The 14,453-nt window shown below is 45.3% G+C and overlaps 2 protein-coding genes across 3 annotated transcripts in view; both read right to left on the bottom strand.

Annotated features, from left to right (window-relative positions):
- MRPS25 (mitochondrial ribosomal protein S25) overlaps nt 1-5,805 on the bottom strand; it is a 79,961-nt gene extending 74,156 nt beyond the window's left edge. Inside the window, exons 1-2 of one of the 2 annotated variants that reach the window (XM_080676863.1) lie at nt 5,688-5,805; nt 2,883-3,201 (exon numbers count right to left, since the gene is read on the bottom strand). In XM_080676863.1, the coding sequence (XP_080532989.1) occupies nt 2,883-3,030 (148 nt within the window). In that variant the 5' untranslated portion in view covers nt 3,031-3,201; nt 5,688-5,805. Of the gene's footprint in view, nt 1-2,882; nt 3,202-5,170; nt 5,290-5,687 lie in introns of those variants that run through there. The other variant, XM_080676862.1, reaches the window with a different exon arrangement.
- A 7,555-nt stretch (nt 5,806-13,360) lies between these two features.
- LOC308250696 (large ribosomal subunit protein uL6-like) lies at nt 13,361-14,062 on the bottom strand. Its single transcript, XM_080673393.1, has one exon. It carries the CDS (start codon nt 14,042-14,044, stop codon nt 13,625-13,627), a length of 420 nt encoding a protein of 139 aa, XP_080529519.1. The 5' UTR covers nt 14,045-14,062; the 3' UTR covers nt 13,361-13,624.
- Nucleotides 14,063-14,453: the final 391 nt, after the last annotated feature.

Raw genomic sequence — 14,453 nt, 5'->3', positions numbered from 1 at the left:
AAACAGATATAACACTTAAAACACAACACAAAGAGAACTAGATGTGGCAAAAAAAAAAAAAAAAGAGAAAATGAATGTTTCCTGAGTTGATTCCTTATATGTACCAGGCACAAAGTAAAGTACTTTCTTTCCTTTTTTTGGTTAATCCTCACCCGAGGATATTTTTCCATTGCTTTATAGAGAGAGTGGATGTTTATATTTTTCTTTCATTGATGTTTCTTTTTTAAAAAATATGTTTCTATCGATTTTAGAGAGAGAGGAAGGAAGAGAGAGACAGAAACATCAATGATGAGAGAGAATCATCAGTTAGCTGCCTCCTATATGCCCCCTACTGGGGACTGAGCCTGCAACCCAGGCATCTGCCCCGACGGAATCAAACCGTGACCTGCTGGTTCATGGGTCGAAGCTCAACCACTGAGCCACACTGGCCAGATTCATCAAGATTTCTATCTCTCTCTCCCTCTCCCTTCCTCTCTAAAAATCAATAAAAACATATTAAAAATATTTTTTTTAAAAAAAGAGAGAGACACATCAATTGCTTGCTTCCCACACATGGAGGGGGTCAAACCTGCAACCCAGGTACATATCCTTGACTGGGAATCAAACCCACAACGCTTTGGTGGGAGGTTCCAAGCTCTAACCACTGACCACACTGGCTAGGACTAGCAAAATACTTTCAAATACCTTATGCCAGTTCATGCTCACATTATGAGGCAGGTGATATCCCTACTTACAAATGAGGACATGACATCGAGGAGGGGCAAAAGATCAGAGCTAACAGGCACCAGGGTTAGAACTGGAAACCTCATGTCTGAAACAAGAGCCTCAGTTCTTCCGAGCCAGCATTTATTTCAAAACTGTGCCTCTGCAGAACAGGAGTTCAGCCACCCCTCAGTTGAGGTGAGAGGACCTGCTATCAAAATAGAACAACAGTCAACTGGTGGGAAAAAGATTCTCAATTCTATGTTGCTCTCATTAATGTTCTTAAATCTTGGGTGACTGCTATCCGTTTCTGCCACTAGAATCAAGTAGAAAACATCAGAATTAATACAATATAACCATAGCCCTGGCTGGTTGCTCAGTGGTTAGAGCATTGGGTTCAATTCCCAGTCAAGGGCAGTACCTCTGTTGTGGGTTCCATCCCTCGCCCTGGTAGCAGTGCATGTGGGAAGCAACCAATTGATGTTTCTCTCTCTCTCTCTCTCTCTCTCTCTCTTTCCACCTCCACCCTCCCATCCACTCAGTCTAAAACAATCAATGGGAAAAATATCTTCAGGTGAGGATTTAAAAAACAAACAAAACCACTCCCATAACTTTTCAAATGTAAATGCAGATATGGAGGGGCTTGGCAGGCAGGGGGTGAAATTAACAAGGTTATAGACATGTCCATTCAGGCTAATAAGCAGATTCTTTGATTATCAGTCACTCTGGGATGGCTTTCTCCAACTGGAAATAAAGGTCCACCGTAGCTAAAGGACACCCTCTAAAATATATCAAGAAGTCGTTCTTAACAACAGGAGAGAGGAAAGTACCTGATGTAACAAAGGGTTTAGGAGATAAGAAACTGGAGTTAGAAAACATCAATTTGTTTCTGCAAACAAGACTAAACTGGGTTGAATTAAACAGGAAGTCCATGCCCTGTAACCTTTAGGAGGCATAGAAAAACAACCTGGCAACCCTCCCAGGGTAGGTGTAGCCCTTCAAGAGGGGCCAATTAAGAACAAGCCCATATGATTTTAAAAAACACTTACAAGGCAGAAGCCAAACTTGATTCTCAACCACCTTTTCTTCTACGTTACTGTAGATATGCTAAACTAAAGTTGAAACAGGGCTAGAGCCCAAACCCACTGACCATTTTTTAGTAATGACAAGTTTATATTTTATTTAAACTGCCTCCAAAACCTAAAACCAAGGTTCACTCTTTTGGTTTTAATATTTCATTTGCTTAAACTAGCAATGTCATAAAATTTCTAAAAAATCAAAAGACCAAATGGAGAGGTGATCCTCTTTTTAAAGAATTTCTCAAAAATCTCTGATATCTACCTTTAAAACTTTATTCTCCTAATTCTGAAATAGAGAAAATTACAACATAATTAAGAATTCCTCCCTGACTAAAGAATGCTTAACTCAATCTCTTACTAGAGATTGGGGAGTGGGGGCGCGGGGAGGGGGAGGTGGTAGTGGAGGGAGAAAAAACAAGTGAATACTTTGAAGTTTCTTTCACAATAAACAAAATTTCCACTCTATTTAGTATTATCTAGATTCTCATATCTATTATTCCCTAAATAACCTTAACCATTTTTCCTCTAATAAAGGAGGTATTACAAAAGGAATCTGAGGACATTCTATAACCTCTCTACCCACTGGCATCAAAGTCTTAGTGATATCACAATATATGACCCAGTTCAGCTGATGCTAAGTCTGGAAACACATTGAAAATCATGGAGGCCCTTCAGTTGTCTGAAGGGAATTCAGATAACTGGTTTGTTTGTTTTCCAGCTGCAGTATATGTAGTGATGGTATATGTAGTGATGCCATGCGGAAGGAATAGCATTAGACTTAGAGGTGATAGAAGACCTGGGTTCAAAGCCTAGCTCTGCCAATTTTGTGACTTTAGGCAAGTTATTTAATCTGTGTCTGATACCTTCATCAGTAGAACTGGGTTCATAGACACATAGCTATTGTGAGGATTAAATGAGTTAATATATGGGAAGACTTTGAGAAATGCCTGGCACATGGTAAGCACTAGATATATGTTTGTGACTATTATTATTAATTTATGATTATCATGTTCTAGTGGCAACATGGAAGCTGATGAAAATTATTCCATGAGTTAAAGCTCCCACTGACACAATGGGATAAGCAAGATCCTTCCCTCTTACTTTTAATTTGCCCTTTGACATCATGGTCTTCCCCGGAGTGTTCTTCCTCATAATGTGACTGAAGCTGATAGAATGATTGCAGGTCCTTCAGGCACAAAGGGCAGAGGAAGCCTTCCCGCACTTCCCCTGGGTCATCCAGAGAAGCCATGGGAGTATCCCTCTCAACCCCCACAATGCAGGGGCCTCATGCCAAGAGTCAGCTTGATTCCTCCACAAGGAACAAGGCTCCCGCAGCATTAGCTTAACCAAGCAGCACACAGATGATGGGGAAGTGGCATCATGGCCCTGGAAGGGGCTTCCTCTCTGGAGCAAGAGAAGCCTTGAGAAAGGAAATAAGAGATGGGGGTTAAGTCAATCAGGCAAATTAGCAGGAATTGAGAATTTTCTTTTTTTTCTTCTCACAATTCAATAAGGGTCTTTAATGTTTGCTCAGTACAACTTTGAGAACACAAACTGCTTTCTCAAATCCTTAGATGAAAACACAAAACCTAAGATATGAGAACATCACAGGACAATGGAAACTCAATAAAATGGGAAACACAGATTCTTGAAGCTTAGAAAGGAAAATTCAACTTCAACAGCAAACACAATACTAAGACAATTCTCTAACATTTGTTCCAAATGGTCCAACTTCAGAAAACTGTATGACCACAGGGGAAATGTCTGAAGTACTTATCAACAAATAGAAGTTTTTCTTTGACTCTCTGTACCCTGACCGTTTATTCAACCACAAACATTGAGCTCTTGCACCTGTGCAAAAAAAAAAAAAAAAAAAAAACACAAAAAAACGCAACAATTAGAAACATTGTGTCTGCCCTAATAAAACCAAACTGAACAAAAATCCCAACATCAGTTTAAGGAGAGCATTAGAAACCTAGTGGTCAAAAAGAACAATCTTTTTTAAAAATATTTTTTACTGATTTGTTTTTAGAGAGAGAGGAAGGGAGCGGGAGAGAGACATCAATGTGAGAAACATCGATCAGCTGCCTCCTGCATGCCCCCTACTGGGAATGGAACTGGTGACCTCTCTGTGCATGGGACGATGCTCAACCAAAGGAGCCACTCTGGCCAGGGCAAGAAAAATCTATTTTGTGTTTTATATTTGTACAGCACTTTCTTTCCAGTGAACTTACTAGATTTTATAAACCAGTAAGTGACAGTTGAGCAGGAAGCCTAATATTCTCACTGCCTCAAAAATAAAAAGACTAGCCCTGGCTGGTTTGGCTCAGTGGATAGACTGTTGGCCTGCGGACTGAAGGGTCCCGGGTTCAATTCCAGTCAAGGGCACATGCCCTGGTTGCGGGCTTGACCCCCAGTAGGGGGCGTGCAGGAGGCAGCCGATTAATGATCATCTCATCACTGATGTTTCTATCTCTCCCTCTCCCTCTCTGAAATCAATAAAAAAATATGTATTTTTTTAAAAACACGATAAAGATTTTAAAAAAACAAAAAGACTTGGTGCTTAAACAATTTAAGGCTTAATAAGTTACATTTTCAGTTTTACTGGGCCATGGCAAAGTCACTTCCAATGTCACCTCAGAAAGACACCCAGCCATAAGGAGAACCCAGACAAAACCATTCCACAAATGCAGAGAAATTCCTCCCCAAGAGCTCGAGGCCAGAAACCACAAAAGAGAGTGAGAGGGAATGTATGACCTTCAGCTTTGGGTGGACTTGCCTACAGGGCCACTGAGGAGGGACTGCCTGACGGGTGAAGCGTAACAGGATGACAGTGACCCAGAAAATAAATAAATGAAACATCAGGCCCTTGTTTTTTTCTTCTAGTTAAGAAACCCAATGACTGACTATACACAAGCATATCTCAGTCCCTTTACTAAGTCACTGAAATATCAGCTCCAGTTCCCTCCCCAGCCAGGAGTTCACCTGAGCTTTAACTCTGAGAGCCCCTTTCCTTCTGGTGCACTCACCCCTAACAACCGCAAATCACACACACACAACCTTCACATCTCAACCCAACCTCAGTTTCTCAAGAAAGTGCCCTTCACTTGGGGCATTCTCCCATCTGACATGTCAGCCCCTGCACTTCTTCACAGCGCGGATCTCAATTTAAAGTGGCTGAATACATAAGCCTGTAGGCTCTGTGAGAGCAGAGTTTCCCCACCAACATATCCCCAAGGTCTAGCCCAGTGCCTGGCACAAATCACGAAGAAATTCAATGAAGCTCTAAGATCATAAGACCAAACATCACCATAAACTAAACTCTATCACAAAGCATCAAACCAGACCCCACAACCATCACGTAAGCAAGTCCTCAAAATAAAACATACCTCTCTTGCACCTATACCACCAGCTTGAATGCTACGCGGCCACATGCCCATTAGACTACACGTCACACAGCTGCATTCATCACGGCCTCAAAATCGCACAAATCCCGCCTCAACACGAGTATGCACAGGTCGCAAAACCACACACAACACGAAAGACTCGGCCCCACAGAGCAGACATGACAACTTCACACATCACGCAGACACCACACAAAACGCTACAAACAACCCCACACAAACTCAGACCCCAAATACCACCACCCGGGAGACGCCAACCATCCACCCCTCAGCCGCATAACCAAACACAACTGTACACGCCCCGCGTAACCACACAACCAAGCAGAGCCCACTCAAGGCAAGCACACACAGGCGAACGTTCGGCCCTAAAGCCACATCGCCCACCAGGCACGTCACACCCACCACAACCACACCATCCCACACCCGCGCGGCTCGCCCGTCCCCGCGCATGAGGGAGAACCGTCCCTCGCCCCTCAGGCCAGGCCTGGCCGGCCCTCTGTACCCGGTCGGGCTTCCGCAGGCTCGCAGGCCCGTCCAGTTCTCCGCCCAGGCTCTAGGCCTCCACGGTTTCTCACACAGCAGCGGACGCCATCTCCATCAGCGGCTCGGCGCTCGGCAGGAGCACCTGCGGCGGCGCGAAAACCGCAAGGCAGGCTGAGCGAGGAGCGCCGAGTCCTCGATGACTTGCGGGAAGGGGGCGGAGACAGATTCCAATTGTGTTGGGCGCCCGGCGGCTTCCGCGCAGGCGCCATAAGAAGACGTTTGGACGTCCCAGGTGCTCACGTACAGTGCGTTAAAGTCAGCCCCTACCCCTCCTCCCCTTGTACTTGTGGGGAAACTGAAACAGGTGTGCAATGAATGAGGCAGCAGGGCTGGGGGTGGGGACTTTAACACCTCCTACCCCAACCCCAGCTACAGTTCTAAATTAATTCACGTCAATTAAAGTTCCTGAGAGCTAGAGATAAAAGGAATATTCAGGAGAGTTGGAGGCCGTGGAAAGACCCGTTTTAGAACCACAGGAGAGTGAGGACTTAGAACGAGAGGGAGTATCCGACTGCAGGGTACAGTATGCTCAAATCTGGCATTTTCAAATGCAAATCAAAACCATTAGGGGAGGGAGAATTGGAAAAAGGTGGTCAAAAGGTACAAACTTATAGCTGTAAGATATATAAGTAGTAGGGGTGTAATGTGTAACAGGATGACTATAGCTAACACTGCTGTATGATCAGAGTAAACCCTAAGAGTTTTCATCACAGAGATAAAACATTTTTTGGCTTTATTTTTATTATACCTATAAGGGAAGTTGGATGTTAGCTGAATCTATTGTGGTAATCATTTCACAATATATGTAAATCAAATATATGTACATCATGCTGCATGTCTTAAACTTACACAGTGATGTATGTCAGTTATTTCTCAATAAAACTGGGGGTGGGGGGGAGAACCCACAGCATATGGTGTAATTCTCACATGGACAAAAAGCAAACAAAACAACAACCAAAAAAACCCACAGTGAAATATCACCTTACACCTGTTGGAACAGCTATTATAAAAAACACAAGAGATAAGTGTTGGTGGATGTGGAAAAAAAGGAACACTTGTGCAATGTTGATGAGAATGTAAATTGATGCAACCACTATTGAAAACAGTATGGAGGTTCCTCAAAAAATTAAAAATAGAACTATATGATCTAGCAATTCCACTTCTGGGCATTTAGTTGTTGAAAATGAAAACACTACTCAAAAAGATATATATTCCCCTCTCCCTCATTCATTGCAGTATCCTATCTAATAAAGAGGTAATATGCTAATTGCCCATCACTCCATCACAAAGATGGCTGCACCCACAGCTGAGGCCAAGTTCCCATAAGGAGCCTTAATGAGCAATCAGCAGGGACCTGAGGCTACGTCCTCCCCCTCCACCATGGGGCTTGACAGGGGACCTCAGGCCACGCCCCCCCCCTCCAGCACTGGGCCAGGGGACCTGAGGCTGCGCCCCCCTGCCTGGCTGGGCTTGACAGGGGACCTCAGGCCGTGCCCCCCACCCAGCAAGGCTTGACGGGGGACCTCAAGGTACACCCCCAGTGCTGGGTTGGGGGAACTCAGGCCGCACCCCTGCCCAGTGGGGCTTGATGGGGACCTCAGGCTGCGCCCCCCTCCTGGTGCTGGGCTGGGGGACCTGATGCTGAGCCTCCCCGCCTGGCGGGACTTGATGGGGGACCTCAGGCCATGCCGCCCACCCAGCGGGCTTGACAGGGGATCTCAGGCCGTGTCCCCCACCTGGCGGGGCTTGATGGAGGACCTCAAGGTGTGTCCCCCCGCCCCGGTCTGGGCTGGGGGACCTCAGGCCACGCCCCCCATCCTGGCACTGGGCCAGGGGACCTGAGGCTACACCCCCTGCTGGGCAGGGCTTGACAAGGGTGGGACTGGCCAGGTCTGGATCTAGCCCAATGCGGGGGGAAGCCAGCTGGGTCTGGGTCTCACCTCACGATTTTGAGGTGCATGTGGGTGGGCGGGGACTTGACTCTGGGTTCCGTAGTGAACCCCAAACTCTGACAGGAGGAAGGTTTTCATATACATTTTACTAATTTTCTTTCATCTCTGACACTTCTATTATAGGGAAAGGGCAAATAGCAATATTAAATTATTTCCTCTAATCCCCTTTTAATGTGCACGAATTTCATGCACTGGGTCACTAGTCCTATATAATAAAAGCCTAATATGCTAAGTGTCCGACCGTTAGTTCAACCAGTCGCTATGACATGCACTGACCACCAAGTGGCAGATGCTCCAACCCGTAGGTAAGCTTACTGCTGGGGTCTGGCAGATTGGGACTAGGATAGACAGGCCAGACACGCCTTGGAGCCCTCCCACAATCCCTCCCTGGCCCCAATCGTGCACCGGTGGGGTCCCTCAGCCTAGACTGTGCTCTCTTGCAATCCGGGACCCCTTGGGGGCTGTCCGTGCACCGGGCCTCTAGTTATTTATAATAGCCAAGATATGGAAGCAACCTAAGTGTTCATCAATTGATAAATGGAAAAAGAAGATATACTGTATATATACACACTTATATATGAATATTATTCAGCCACAAAAAAGATTGACATTTGGGACAACATGGATGGACTTTGAAGGCATTTATGCTAAGTGAAATAAGTCAGACAGAGAAAGACAAATCCCATACAATCTCATTTATATGTGGAATCTTAAAAACAAAACAAAACAAAACAAAAACTTGAGCTCATAGATACAGAAAACAGATTGGTGATTGCCAGGGACAGAAGGAGGCTGGGGGATGGGAGCTGGAGTGTGGCTCCACCTCTGAACAGGAGCACTGATTCTGCTGGCCCTCTTTCACCTTCCATTGAAGGGCACGGGCTCTCAGCATGGGGAGCATTGAGATTTTGGAAGGCAATTGCCAGTGGAAGGGCAGTGAGCTAGGGGTCCTGGGTCCTGGGTTCTAGCCCTGACCACACGTTACTGTGTGTCTTTCAACAGGTCTCTTCCCCTCCTTGAGTCTCAGCCTTCCCATCTATACAGATAAAATTGTTTCCAAAGACTTTCATGCTCTTTTATTACTTCAATCTGATAGCCAAAAAAAAATTTTTTTTTTTAACTTTACAGGGTTGGCAAGAGTGGACAGTGACTCACCTTTGTGTATAGGCACAAACAAGAGATTTCCCAACATGTCAAAAGCAAAACAATGACCCAGCTCTGCCTCTCTATCACCAGCTCCTGCCTTGGCCCCCAGTAGCCAGTTCTTGGGGAGTGAAAACACCTTGAGTGTCTGGAGCTGGGTAAGTCCCAGAACTGGCCATGCATATAGCCAGGTGATGAGCCTTTTATTAAACCATCATGATTATGTCTGTCATTCTATCATTTAGAAAAGCCAGTGTCACATTCACCATTTCATTTGCTCAAAAAAAAAAGTAGCAATGTAGCCTGCAGACAAGGAATTAATTCTGGAAATCATGTTGGATCAGCCACTGCTATTCTACTGAGATTTTTTTTTAACTGATGGTGGCAAAGACCTTTCTGTATGCTTTACAGTTTAGCAAAATCACTTTTGTTACTTAAAATCTTTGGACAACTTTGTAATTAGTTTCATTTTAATAAGAACAACAACAACTAATGTTACTGAGTGATTTGCATATGCCAGTCATTGTTCTATGTGCTTTACATGCCTTAGCTCATACAACCCTATGTGGTATAAACTAATATTGTTCCCATTTTATTCGTGAGGAATATGAGGCACAGAAAGGTTAAGTGACTTGCCCAAGGTCACACAGCTGATAAGTGCTGTATCCAGAGTCATCTCGTCTTGAGACTTTCATAGCCCCCACTTTTCCTTCCTCTGTGAAGGCCTGATCTTTGAGTCTTCCTGTATCTCTTAGCATTTTCCAGGGACAAACCATGTACCAAGCATAGAAATAGAGGGTGTGAGGAGAATCGGCATCAGGCATGATGGTCTCAGTCTTCAAGAAGGCTATAGCTGGCAGAGAAGACAGCAGTTCATAAGACAATTGAGAGAGAGAGAGAGAGAGAGAGAGAGAGAGAGAGAGAGAGAGAGGCAGAGAAAGAGAGAGAGAGGAGGGGGGGAGAGAGAGAGAGAGAGAGAGAAAGAGGGAGAGAGAGAGAGAAAGAGGGAGAGAGAGAGAGAGACAGGTGTGCACATGTGTGCAGATGCTCTGGCATCAAAGGGAAGGCTGAGGAAATCCCCTGTAGGAATTCAGGAAAGGTTTCCCAGAGGCAGCAACACATGAGCAGAGCTCTCCAGGCCAGGGGAACGGCATATGCAGAGGCATGGTCATGGACATGTTTCCTTTGAGAAACTTGGAAAAATTAATTCACACTTAGAGTGATGATATTGAGGCACTCCTCCTTTTTCCCAGCACTGCAGCGAGCCACTTCTAACAGTAGAACCTTGGGTAGCTGGCTCTCTTCACCTTTGCCTTCCACCTTAGTGTTCTCTTTCTCTCTCTCTCTCTCTCTCTCTCTCTCTCTCTCTCTCTCTCTCTCTCTCTTTCTCTCTCTCTCTCTCTCTCCCCCTGTCTGTCTCTGTCTCTCTGTCCCTCTCTCTACCTCTCTCTTCATATCTCTCTTTCTGGCCCCTTATTATCTAAGTTTTCCCCAAGCAGCACAAGAATCTTGGCATTACACTGAAATCCCTGAGCGGAAAAGAGAAATCATGATGTGGATAAGTGTACGTCAGGGGAAGGTGTGCGGCACAGCACAGCATGTAACTCCCCAAAGATCTGGCTTCTCTCCAGGCTGGCCCAAGCCCCAGCTCCCCAGGCCTCTGAGCAGACGGGTTGAAGGGGTAAAGGTTGGCATACCCCATACTCTGGCACAGGGAAACGAGAGTATTGACGGAAGGACTGGCAGGGCCCAGGAGGGCAGGGCCTGGTCTAGAGAATTGACAACGGGTGTGCCAGGCTGGGTGGTGGCCAGGGGAAGCAGGTGGCAGCTGCTCAGGGACAGGAAGGAAGCAGAGAATGGAGGAAAAGAAAGAGGGAAGGAAAGGAAAGAGAGGGAGAGAAGCAAGAAAGGAAAGAGGGAGAAAAGAAAGACAAGAAAAATGTTAAGAGATAGCCAGGCTTCGTAGTTACAAGCACAGACTCCAGAGCCAGTCGATGGGGTTTGAACCCCAGCCTTGTAGCTGTGTGATCCTGGGTGAGTCAACTTAAATTCTCTGAGCTTTAGTTTCCTCATATGAAAAATGGACAATAACAGTACCTACCTCCTAGGCTGGAAGATTAAATAGGTTAGTATTTGGAAAGTGCTAGAACACTGCCTGGCACATGGAAGGGCTATGTAAATGTTTGTTAAATGAAGAAAAGGGAAGGGAGGTGTCATTCAATGCCTTGGCAGTTGTGTCAAGCTGAGTCAGACACTGCCATAGGAGGTGTGAGGATCCAATTTGGTATGGTGGGAATAAATATTTTTGAGAGTCATGGCCCTGCCAGATGGGAACTGAGAACAGAATCAAATAGTAACTACATTCATTGAACCCAGTGGGGCAGTGGGGTGGGGAGTGGCATCCTCAAAAGACCTGAAAAGTAGGAAATATGGGATTGATTTAGGGAATGTGAGCTGCAAGGCCACCCAATTTGCAGGTCATGGGCTGGCATCTCCTTTGACAAAGTAGTGCCACTGCCAGAAGACAGGGGCTTTTGGTGAATGGGAAGGAGGCCCCCTCCTTCCAACACATGCAGCCCTGTGCCAGGACTCAAACCATATGCTTCATGAGTTGGTCATGAACTAGATTTCTGCCCCCATGCACTCCCTCAACTGTGCTGTACACACCTACAGGATGGTCAAGGCTCAGCCAAGGTCATGAGAAAAAAATCACACTGGTTGCCCTGGCTGGTGTGGCCCAGTTGGTTGAGCTTCATCCCTGTTTACCAAAGGATTGCCGGTTGGATTCCCAGTCAGGGCACATGTCTGGGTTGCGGGGTTTGGTCTCTGGGTGGGGTGCTTGGGGAGCATGTAGGACTTGGGGTGCATGTGGGAGGTGACTAATAGATATTTCTCTTTTACATTGATGTTTCTTTCTTTCCCTCTCCCTTCCTCTCTCTCTAAAATCAATAAAAACATATTTTTAAAAAATCATACTGGTTGTCTGCAGTTTCAGATCTCATTCCTCAGCCAGTTGAGAAGTTAACCCCAATTCTAACCCAGATTTGTACATATTTTAAATATTTAAGGCATTTAAGAGAGCTTGATGTGTAGAGCATTGAACACATTTGTCTTGTGACTCCAATTTAAAATGTATAACTCAGAAATTGACTTAGGCCTGTGATTTTAAGTTAATTCAACAACCTATGTATCGAGCACCTGCCTACATGTGTGCCTGAGCTAAACCTGACAGCAGTTCTTGCCCTTATGCAGCTGACATTCTAGTGGCGAAACACAGACACTAAAAATAAATATACTCAGTACATTATACAATATATTAGAAAGTGGTAAGTGCTATAGAAAAAAAATAAAAATAAAAAAATGAGTAAAGGGGATGGGAAGTGCCAGGTCACCGTATTTAGTAAGGTGGTCAGAATGGGCCTCACCAAGAAGACACCATTTGAACAGAGACCTGAAGGCAGAGAGGAATTGGCCATGTTGATCTCTAGGGGTAGAACATTCCATGCGGAGGGAACAGCCAGTGCAAAGTCCTCAAGGCAGGGGTGTGCCTGGCAGGTTGAAGAACAAGTAATGAAGCTAACACCCACGTGCAAAGCAGCATTATTCACAATGGCCAAGAGGTTCTAACAACCTGTGTCCGCCAATGGATGAATGGATAAACAAAATGCAATGATATATTATCTGGCCATCAAAGGAATGAAATTTGGGTATACACTATAACATGGATGGACCTTTTCCATCATGCTTAGCAAAATAGGATAGACACAGAAGGACAAATACTGTATGATTCCACTCACATGAGGTACCTAGAACAGGCAAGTTCATAGAGACAGAAAGTTGAATAGAGGTTATTAGGGGCTTGGGAGAGGGGAGGTGGGGAAATGGGTGTTTAATGGGTATAGAGTTTTGGGGGGATGAGGGAAAAAAACTTGGTATAGAAGTGGTGCTGGTTATACTACAGTGTGAATTTATTTAATGTCACTGAATTGTACACTTGCAAATGGTTAATATGATAAATACTATATTGGGTTTATTTTACCACAAGAATAGATGGTAATTAGGTGAATGTAGCTGGAACAGAGGGAGCAAGGGAGGGAGTTAAGGAAGGTCCAAGAGCTCAAGGGGAAAGGGCAGGTCCTGGATATTGTAGGGACTTTGGCCTTTACTCTGAGGGAAGTGGGGGCCTGGGGAGAGTTTGGAGTAAGGGAAGAACAGGATCTCACCTCTGGCTTCGGTATTGAGAAGAGATGCAGAGGAAGAAGTGCTAAGTGTGCTTGGCACACAGTAAATCCTCAGTAAGTATCATGTTGAGTGCATCTCCTTTGGAAGGGAACACAAACTCTAATACAGTAGTCATTGCCTCTGGGGAGGGGAGCTGGTGTTTGAGGGAGACCTCTTTTCACAATACATGCTATACTCTTTGTGGGATGTGTATGCAAGGTCAGCAGAAGGCTAAGAAAAGTCGAGCTAGCCACCAGGGGGCGTCATATGGCCACATAAAAACCTTGCAGACAATCTAGGTTTTCTTTTCTTTTTTTTTTTTTTCAATACAAGGCTTTTATTGTACATCTTTATAGTTTCACAAACAAGTGTGACAAATCATTCGGCATCTCGGTGTTTCTATAGCTGGACAACTTAGATCTTATTCATCAGCCTGCTGAACTGTTCCTTTTTCAGAAACATAGATACCATCCAAAAATTTTCTGATATCCTTGTTTTTAACTGTTGTGGCTTGCTGAATCAAAGCAGCTGAATTTGATACAAGTTCAATGTCATTTCCTTCAAGAATCAACTCATCTTTCTAGGCTTGAGATACTGAACAAGCAACGCCTGACCTCATCCGAACTCTGCGGATGTATTTTTCTCCCAAGAAATTTCTAATTTCAACAAGAGAACCATTCTCCTGAATAACGACGTTGATGGGGAAGTGGGCATACACAGACCTCATCTTGTAACGGAAGCCCAGTGTAACACCCTTGATCATGTTCTGTACATGACTGCAGATAGTGCGAACTGTGGCCAGTTCCTTTCTATTTCCCCACCATTTGTCAACCCGGAGCCTCTTCTTTTTCTTTCCGAGGAGACTGAGCTCTACATTGATGTGGTTGAAGTCCCTCCGCAGGGTGCCTCTGGGGCCCTTCACAATAACTGTGCGTCCCTTCAGAGTGATGTCCACATTTTCTGGGATGTCCACAGTCTGATTGCTGAGAATGGTCTTCATCCTCGCAGTAGATGCGGCAAAGAGCCAATCTAGGTTTTCAAAGCCAAGGTGGTTCTGCTGGTTCATGTCTAATACCTTCAGAGGCTCCCACCTGCTGTCTAGCAGAGGAAGGTGAGCATCCCACTGGCCTGGTGTGGGAGATTCAGTTTCCCCTACAAGCCCCTGCACTGAAGACTCCATCCCCCTTTCTCTGGCAGGGAGGAGCTCAACTGAGCAGACAATGACAGTATGGAGCTCAGGTGGCATGGCGGTGAACTGGTCTTGTGCCTTCAACAGAGCTCATGGGTTCTTTTTCCTTGGGGCCTCACCCCTAAGCCTGCTTTTCCACAGTTCTTTCATTGGAGTAAATGGCAGGTGCTCCAGCCAAAACCCTTGAGGTCATCTTTGGTCCCTCTCTTTCTCTCACAAT

Source organism: Plecotus auritus, assembly GCF_963455305.1.
Source record: "Plecotus auritus genome assembly, chromosome: 6".
NCBI lineage: Eukaryota > Metazoa > Chordata > Mammalia > Chiroptera > Vespertilionidae > Plecotus > Plecotus auritus.
This window is presented reverse-complemented; position numbering and strand designations above follow the sequence as displayed.

Bases quoted from the DNA above. Each gene is read 5' to 3' on its own strand.
- LOC308250696 (XM_080673393.1), bottom strand. From the start codon at position 14,044: ATGAAGACCATTCTCAGCAATCAGACTGTGGACATCCCAGAAAATGTG.